Below are 10,042 nucleotides of genomic sequence, written 5' to 3' on the forward strand. Positions count from 1 at the left end.
CAAACTTGGCTTGCTGACAACAATGTCAAAACAATGAAGTGGCCAGCCCTTAGCCCGGATCTCAATCCCATTGAGAACCTCTGGGCAATTTTCAAGAAGAGGCTGGGTAAAAACATACCGGAAGATCTGGATCATCTCTTCGATCACATGCAAGAGGTGTGGAGCAAAATTCCACCTGAAACGATCCAGAATCTGGTGATGTCGATGCGTCAACGCATGATTAATGTCATCGTGGGCGACGGCAATAAGATCAAAAACTGAGCTTATTGCATTTTTGAATAGGGATCACTGCTCGCGAGGGCGGTGGTCCTGCAAATTACAACAAAAACCTAACCCAAAACACAAAAAAAACTACTGACAAATCTATCCGAAACGACCTACTTGTGAAACAAACACACACATCAATACACATTCAAACATACATACACACACACACACACATGCACACACACACACATACACACACACACACACACACACAAACACAAACACATACAAACCACACATAAACTTGACCCAACGGGTGCATGGTGCGTTAAAAAACCAATGCCCTATCTTTCTGTCCGATACTGTACCTATACATTTATTGGGTCTCTAAACATATAGGTTCGGTACGTGGTTACAAGGTGATGCCAACCTCTTTAGCATATTTGTGCAGAATTCTCGCGTTTTCGTAGTCCCTTTGACCAAGGATGTCACGTATTGGGACCTCAGGGTTCCTCCCTATTGCTTGAACCGTCGATAGTAGTGCGGGTCTTGTTGTTTCAAACTCCACAGATGACCATATGACGTGGTCGATGTCGTGGAATCCGTTACCACAGCTACATACATTTGTATCGACGATCCCTATGCGTTGTAGATGTGCATTCATCTCATAGTGGTTTGACATGAGTCTTGATGTCATGCGAATGAATCCACGATCTACCTGTAGGCTTTGAAACCATGGACGTTGTGTCACCCTAGGAGAGATGGAGTAAAGAAATCTCCTGAGATCAGCGGCATCCCACATGCTCTGCCAACGAGCCATGCATAATTGCTGTGGGAAGCGGAGGAATTCGTTAGGCTGAATCGATCGTTCAAAGGAATCGCCCTCAGAGGCGCCTGGTTTGGCCAAGAGATCTGCCCTCTCATTGCCAGGGATTCCGCAATGAGCAGGTAGCCAGACAAGCGATATTCGAAACGCTTTATTGTACAAAGAGCTTAGTGTTTCTAGAATTTTTTTTAATAAAGTAATCAGAGCTCTTTATCGCCTCCACGGATTTCAAAGTTTCGACAGCACTGAGACTGTCAGTGAATATATAATATTGATCCGGAGGGCTCGCGCTTTAGAAGCAACGCGTAAAATATGGCAGCCAACTCTGCGACAAATATTGAGCATGGCTGTCTCAATTTGAAGAAGGCTTGTTTGGATGTATTATATACACCAAAGCCCGTGCCCACGTCTGAAAAGGATCCGTCCGTAAAATATTGTTTTTCGTTGGGATGGCCATACTTGTTCACAAAAATGCTGGGAATTGTCCTCTAGCGAAGACCGTTTGGTATGTTCTTTGTTTCCTCTTGCAAAGAGGAATCAGTTACCAAAAGGGAATTGTAGGACTCCGGTAGATTGGCGCAGCTGATTGCTTGTGAAGCACTAGGGTTAGCCTGTAAAGATACAAAATCTTGATATATCTTCATGATTTTGCAGTTAGAACCTGCCTCTTGTAGGGATTTGAAATTATCAATCACTAGTGGATTAGATACTGTGGAACGAAGTAAAAGGCGAAACGATAATTGTTCAAAACGTAGTTTTAGCGGCATCACTCCAGACATCACTTCTAGGGACATATTATGGGTGGATTTCATACATCCCAGCGCAATTCTAAGACAACGATATTGTATGCGTTCTAGTTTTATTAAATGCGTCTTTGATGCCCAATGGAAGCATATGCAACCATATTCCAAGACGGATAAAATCGTTGTCTTATACAGTCTTAGGAGATCTAGTGGGTGTTCGGAGGAAGTTAATTCTTTTGGCACATTTTCTTGCCAGTTGTTCTATATATGACCTCCACACATTTTTGCTGTCAAACCAAACCCCTAGGTATCTAAAAGTTTGGGCAATCGTGATTTTTTCTCCATATAAATATATGTCAAACTTTGGTTTGTACACGTTCTCACGCCTATTTTTTGGTGTATCGTAATGGAATGAAAATGTTGCGGCAAAGGGGCCCCGCGAGCGAAGGTTCCGGCTCCTACGGCTACAACGGGGAATTTATTTATTTATTTATTTATTTCTACAAATGTCCGCCTCGAGGGCTTAACAATGTTTCTTAATTACTAAGGAAAGGATAAGGATGAGGAAGAGTGAAGACGAGAACGGAAGAGGGATAAAGGAGTGTTAAAATCGAACAAATGATATTATGAATTAAATGCAATCTGAGCTTTAAGGAATGGGTCATTTTGCCCATACTGAGTTAGCCGGGTGGGAATATAGAGAAGTGGCCTATTGCGAAGATGGCGGGAAGGGGCATAAAAGGAAATGGCAGATAAGAGATAAGGAACATCAAGCTCATTAAGGATGACGCTGTCAATGAAACAAGCTTGCAAGTGCGAGTGGCGAGTTTTTATCGAGTCCAGACCCAAAAGTCGACAACGATGTGGATAAGACGGGATTACTGCATTATCATGACCCGAAAGAAAACGCCTCGTGTCAAGTCGAGTAAATTTGCGTTGAACACCTTCCAATCTAGCAATATCCTGCACATTTTTGGGGGACCAAACCACACAAGCGTAATCGAGAATGGAGCGTACCCAGCAACAATAGAGAGACTTGACACACAAGGGATTACGGATAAAATGAGACAGACGGGTAATAAGGCCCAAAGTACGGTAAGCTTTGCTTGTGACAAAGTCGATATGGTCTTTGAACGTAAGCTTTTCATCCAACCAGACGCCAAGATCTTTGACGGAAGTTACACGATTGATGGGAACATCTCTCAACGTGTAGTTCCAAAGTACCTTACGGGTGGACCGACCAAACGAGATGGTGTTGCATTTTAGTGGACAAAGACGCAAGCCATTATGTTCACACCAAACTGAGAAAGAGGAAATTACATTTTGAAGTTCACAACAATCCTCAGAAGAAGAGACAGGAAAGAAAATTTTTAGGTCATCCGCATACATAAGAAGACAATCGGGGGGAAGCACATTTACACAGTCATTTACAAACAAGACAAACAAAAGGGGGCTTAAAACGCTCCCTTGCGGAACACCAGACAGGCCCACAAAGCGGTTTGATAGATAATTTAAGACACGGACTCGGTAAGATCTTCCAACTAGATAGGACTTCAACCAGGCAACCATAGATTCATTAAATCCCAGTTTAGCAAATTTGGCCAGTAACAAATTGATAGGAACGCTATCAAATGCTGCCTTGAAATCAGTATAAATCGTGTCCACTTGACGACCAGAGGCCATGTTGTTGAAAATGAACGAAACTAGGGACATGAGATTAGAAGAGGTCGATCATTTGGGCATGAAGCCATGCTGGTGAGGTGAAATATAATGCACTACACGCTTAAGGAATGAGAAGTGAATAACATATTCGAAAATCATGGCCGAAGCACAAAGTAATGACACCCGGCGATAATTTTTGGCATTAGTTCTTTTACCGTTCTTATGTACAGGCACTAGCTATGCACATTTCCATAACATTGGAAAGGAACCGGAATTTAACGACTTTCTAAATAAACGATACAGTAATGGGACAAAAATCAATACGCATTTTTTAATCACAGATGAAGGAATACCATCGGGTCCTGGAGAGAAAGAGAGCTTGAGCTTAGATATAGCCATAGCAACAACATCCTCATCTATTGCGACATCAAAAGAAGGAATGATATTTGATGGTGTATGGGTGAGGCCATCCGACAAAGACAAGGGACAAGTAGTTGGGTCAACGAATACGCTTGCGAAGTGTTTGGCAAATAAATTACATTGGTCATCGGGAGAACTGGCAGACTCGCCGTCCAAGGAAAGTAGGGAAGGAATAGTATTAGGGTTTACCCTGGCATTACAGTACCGTCAAACAGCTTTCGGATGCATCGAGAAGCGATCTTGGAGCCTAATTAAGAAAGCGTTGTGACGCCACCGGTTATAAGAGCGATACGCACTAGCTGCATATTTGTATATACGCAAACAATATGAAGTACGTTGTCGCCGATATAAACGTAGTTTACGATTTTTATCTGCTCTAAGGACTCTTAAGGTTCGATTAGACCACGCAGGATAGGGAGGGAGAGAAAGGAGAGGACAACATAGGGGGAAGGAGGAATTAACAATATTGGTAAACTTATTTACTACTACATCGATATCACTATTTTCTTCGATAAATGCCCAGTCCGTGCTTTCAATGATTTGGCTGAAGTTGAAGAAATCCATTAGTTTAAAGTTGAAACGGTGAAATGAAAAATTAGACGAAGCCCGAGGCGTCATTCGGGAATCGGGAATCGGGAATCGATAGGGACAATTCCATTGCCGGGTGATAACGATCAATTGTGAGAAGCGCATAAGGAGACTCAAGCATACTGGTGCAACTACGAACCGTAGCATCGTTGGCGAAGGCGAGATCTAATTGACGCCCACAGAAATTGTTTACATCCGATATTTGAAACAACCCATTTCAATTCATCCCGTCCAAAAGGCAAGCCCCATTAGACAGCACGTTGTAAGGGATAAAGAATTTATCGGGCGGCGGTGCAGCTTTCCACGAGAGAGAAGGAATGTTAAAATCGCCGAGAAGGAGCATGAGATCCTAAGCATTCATACTCTCCAAAAGGATCGACAAACTCTCATGAAGCGATTCGAATACACTTGCAGAGCCACTCCGGTTAGGAGTGTAGATTACGCCGACGTACAGAGAAGAGTGACGCAATCGAATGCGAATCCATAACAGCTCGAGCGATGTAAAGGTGTGCGGGATGATCGATGAAGAGAGTTTTGCAGAGCAGGCAATAAGCACTCCTCCACCACGAGAGCACGAACTATTAGACGAATTACGATCACAGCGGTACAAGTTGTATGTCTCGTCGATGATTAACGATGAAGGTATCGTGTCGTCCAACCAGGTTTCCGTCAATACAAACACATCGAACTCGGACTCAACTATTGCCATGCGAATGTCAGCGATTTTTGTGCGAAGTCCTCTCACATTCTGATGGTAAATAAACAAATTATTGGAGAGTGTAGTTGAGACTGTAGTATAGTTGTTTACGCCATGTGGGATTCCTCTGGAGCTATTGTATGTTGTAACAGGTTGTTGGTGTTGTGCTGTGGCTGTGTTAGTGGTACACAATCTGGTGCGTGAGGAGAGTGTAGGTGTATCGGATCGCTGGAGTTGTTCAATGGAAGATGTTGGGTTGATGATCGGCATTGTAACGGGTCGCTAATGTAGTGCATTGGATGAGCCTGTGTTTGTGGTAAACATTGCAGTGCAAGAGTAGCAGTAGGAAATTGAGGATCGTGATTGACAGGCCTCCAAAAGTTTTGTGTATTGGTGGCTCGTTTATCAATGAATTCGCGGATTACAATACCTCGGTGCCAGGTGGATGCTGATAGTGCTTTCTCTTTGAAGTTAAGCGACATACCTACTTTAAACGATATAAAAGTCAGTGTACTTACTTCACGACCAATTGGCAACAGCTTTATTATAATCACGTCATCGGTTCCCAGTTGTCCAATGACCATCTCTTTAACTTCCTGATCGGATACCGAAGGAGCAATTCGTGTTATATAGAGCCAAAATCTGGCGTAGTTTGATGCATTCATAGGAATTGTCAACACAGTCCGAGACGAAGGTGAAATGGGTGCTGTACTAATGTGTAGAGGAGCCGCAGAATCAAGAGCAGGAGGAGTAAAGTCGACAAGCCTACGTTTAGGCGCATTCCGTTGCGGTGCATTCTGCGAAGCACCATCCATATCAGATGGCCGACAGCTAATAGGTGTAACTGCCGCGATGTTTGAGATAGGTGGACGATCCAGATTCGATGTGTGCGTGAGAGCGCTGCCTCTGTCAAGCATCACGAACACATCGTTGCGAACAACATCTAACGCTTGAGTTAAGCGGCTATCAAACTCGCAAAGCAATTCCGATTTTAAGTTGGACAATTCAGCAGAAATGTCATCCATGAGTGCAAAGTTAATCTTTATCTAGACCGGTTGGCCATAAAAAAAGATTTTTTATTTTACACAAACAGGATTACTCCTGACTAAAGCTAAACTATGAACTACATCTTGCTGATGCTAGACTTCGACTTCGACTGCCTAAACCTAACGAGCTAATGTTCTAACGAGGTCGCTGGTTGCTGGTAGAGTTGTGCCTCAAGAACCAGAACTGTACGATTCATTCAATTCATCCTAAAGAACGAACGACCTACGTTCATCTAATCAACGTTCATCGATTCTTTATAAATTATAATGTGTTGAGTTGTTCATGAATATAACCCGGGTAGGAACCCGTCGAAATGAAGAACGTCCTAGTACGCCAGGTCGTTCATTCCCCCCATACAAATATGAACGTGAATCGTATGACCAGGACGTTCACGAAAAGAACGTCCTACCCGTCGAAATAAAGAACGTCCTAGCAAGCCAGGTCGTTCATTCCCCCCATTCAAAATGAACGTGAATCGTATGACCAGGACGTTCACGAAAAGAACGTCCTACCCGTCGAAATAAAGAACGTCCTAGCAAGTCAGGTCGTTCATTTTTTCCCATACAAATATGAACGTGAATCGTATGACCAGGTCGTTCATTCTCCTGATACAAAAATGCGCTGTCCCACATGATAGACATGTGTCGATGAAACAAAATCAGCATACTTTCTCACTCAGCCCAACAAAACATCCGATCTGGCATTCTGCACTAGCTTTCTGCGGAGAGCACAGTACAAGATAAGAGAGCGGATAGAATGTTTCGTTGATCTACATCGTTCACTCTCTTTCTGATCCTCGGAGACGATGCCGCTTCTGCAATATGCGCTCTCTTTTTCTTCCCGCTGCAATACTTTCAGCTGATAGTTACCGAGAGAACGATCACAGAGATAGAGAGTCAAAAAAATGATGATGACGGGGGGTGGTATGTGGGATGAGTTTTTTTACCTACTTGTGAGCGAGGTACAGTCGAAGTTCAATAATTGAACGAAATTTTGGTTTGTATATTTTTCGATGGATATTTGATAGTAGGTTGATAGATCAACTAAAAAGCATGCCTTTATATTAGTGAATCTAATTTCATAGAAAATTGCAAAACTGTCGCCTATAATGAAAAAAAAAACTTCATTTATTTTGTGCAGGAAAGAACGTGAAAATTTATCACCAAACGTGACACTAACCAAACAGTGAGCTGCCAATCGAAGTTCAATTAGTGAGTTTGAACTGTACTAGTCGTTTTGTTTGAGAGAGAAATGACCTTCTCGTGCTTTGAGGAAGAGAGGAAAATTACACTAATACGTTTATGGTCACTAAATCCATATGATAAATACATAGATCACGTGTGTTCGGTTCGTTGTTGTATAGGTGATTTTGACCGTTATTTTTGAATACGTTCGATTTCTTCAATGTGTTGTAGGCTTATGGTAATAAACATTGCTGAAACCGTGATTGTATTGATAAATTGATCTTTGATATGCCATTTGTTGTGATATTTTGACTTGTAAACCACAAATTGATCTACGCTCCATCGAAATAAGTGAAAATTTAATAATTGCACGGCGATCAAAGGTAACATTAGTCTTGGTAGTTAAAAACAAAAACATAAAGTGTTGTATGAAACATTTCCACAGATATGATGGCTCCAACAAACGCAACAACAAGCCCTGTCTGGGATCATTTTAGTCCGGTAGAAACTGGCGCAAAGTGCCTTTATTGTTTAAAGGTGTTTAAGTATACTAAAGGAACTACTTCGAACTTGAAGCGGCATTTGAATTTAGTGCATAAAACTGTGCCGTATTTAAAGCAAAAGCAACCAATTCCTCAAACTATTAACATAGACGATGAAGCGGGACCTTCTGCTGTAAACTTTCAGCCATCAAATCAATATTTCAATTCAAATATGAGCATACAGGGTTACCTGAAGAAACCCATTAATAGCGAGACTAAAAAGGTTTTAGATAGAATGTTGCTAGATCTAATTTGCAAAGAATGTTTGCCATTTAATTTAGTAGAAAGTGAAATTTTCAAAAAATTCGTTTATACATTAAATCCGAACTATATTATGCCTACACGAAAAAGTTTATCAAACGCCCTACTACCAAGCGTATATAATCAAGAATTTGAAAAGGCTAAAGAGAAATTATCGACCGCCAAAGCTATAGCTATTACGTCGGATGGATGGACAAACCTGAACCAAATAAGTTTTTTTGCCTTAACAGGTCATTATATCGACGAAAATTGCAAACTTAGTTCTATTTTGATAGAATGCTCGGAATTTGAAAATCCTCATAGTGGTAGGAATATAGCTAATTGGATTCAAGGTACCTTGAACAAATTTGACATAGAGGATAAGATTGTTGCAATGGTTACTGACAATGCTTCCAATATGAAAGCGGCATCAACTGAGTTGAATTTTTGTCACATACCATGTTTTGCACATACGTTAAATTTGATTGTTCGAGATGCTATAAAAAAAAGTGTGCTACCAGTTGTAGAAGAGGTAAAAAGAGTAGTAATGTTATTTAAGAAAAGTCCAAAAGCCTCACAAATGCTAGCTGATACACAAAAAAAGCTCAATTTAGATCAATTGAAAATGATACAAGAAGTGTCAACGCGATGGAATTCGGGGTATGATATGCTTAATCGATTTTATAAGAACAAAATTGCATTACTCTCCTGTGCAGATAGTTTGAAAATGAAAATATCTTTAGAATCTCATGATTGGGAAGCAATTGAACAAATTGTGAGGGTTCTAAAATATTTCTATTCTGCTACAAATATTGTATCCGCCCAAAAATACATAACCATTTCACATGTGGGATTACTATGCAATGTGCTGTTAACCAAAACATCACAGTTTAGAAATGATGAGGATATAGCAGAAAACATTCAAAATTTAGTAGCTTTGCTCATTGAAGGTCTACAAAACAAGCTAAAAATTTATCGTTCCAATGAGCAGATACTTAAATCTATGATATTAGATCCTAGGATTAAACAACTTGGCTTTCAAGACGATGTGGAAAAATTCAAAAACATATGTGAATCAATTATATCTGAGCTGCTTCCGTTGCAAAAGCCCGCAGTAGAAGTCGAAAAAGTAGTAAAAAAAGTTAGCAAGGATGTGGACATGCTTTTCGGCGATTTATTTAAAAACAAGGGAGCTCAAAACTACAAAACACCTAGACAAATAGCTGAGAATGAACTACATCAATATTTAAGCGTTGAAAATATTGATTTAGAAAATGATCCGCTTCTTTGGTGGAAAGAACATCAAGTTCTTTATCCATCATTGTATACTCTTGCCATGAGCACTTTATGCATTCCCGGAACGTCCGTTCCATGTGAAAGGCTTTTTTCTAAAGCGGGACAGATATACTCTGAAAAAAGATCTCGACTAGCGCCAAAAAAATTGCAGGAAATATTGTTTATTCAACAAAATGCATAATCAAAACGTCGTTGCAAAATTTGTAACATGGAGTATATGAAATTGTTTTGTAATGCACTTTTTGTAATTAAGTAAGACTTGAATTATCTACATGTAAGTGTTATTTTTGTAATATAAAAAATGAATTCAAAATGGTGTTAAAATGTGTTGGTTGCCTTAATCATAATAGATGCATCACTTAATAACATAATTAGGAATACACGAGTTTTTTAGTTCAGTGACTAAGAACTGTTATGCTTATTATATGAAACTGTTAACAAACACCCATAATATGAAACTATCGCGAAATAAGATCGATTTACCATACTGTGGTTAGTTGACGTGAACGATTGAATCGCGATTCACGCTCAGTTCATGTTAATGAAAGAACCGGTAAATTCACGTTCATGGTAATGAATCGAATTGCCCA

General features: G+C 40.4%; 1 protein-coding gene across 1 annotated transcript; it reads left to right on the forward strand.

Annotated features, from left to right (window-relative positions):
• The first annotated feature begins 6,208 nt into the window (after positions 1 to 6,208).
• On the forward strand, positions 6,209 to 9,731 carry LOC125906705 (E3 SUMO-protein ligase ZBED1-like). The gene has a single exon (XM_049606687.1). The coding sequence runs from the start codon at positions 7,822 to 7,824 to the stop codon at positions 9,631 to 9,633; it is 1,812 nt and encodes a 603-aa protein (XP_049462644.1). The 5' UTR covers positions 6,209 to 7,821; the 3' UTR covers positions 9,634 to 9,731.
• Positions 9,732 to 10,042: the final 311 nt, after the last annotated feature.

Source organism: Anopheles coluzzii, chromosome X (genome assembly GCF_943734685.1).
Source record: "Anopheles coluzzii chromosome X, AcolN3, whole genome shotgun sequence".
NCBI classification, from domain to species: Eukaryota; Metazoa; Arthropoda; class Insecta; order Diptera; family Culicidae; genus Anopheles; species Anopheles coluzzii.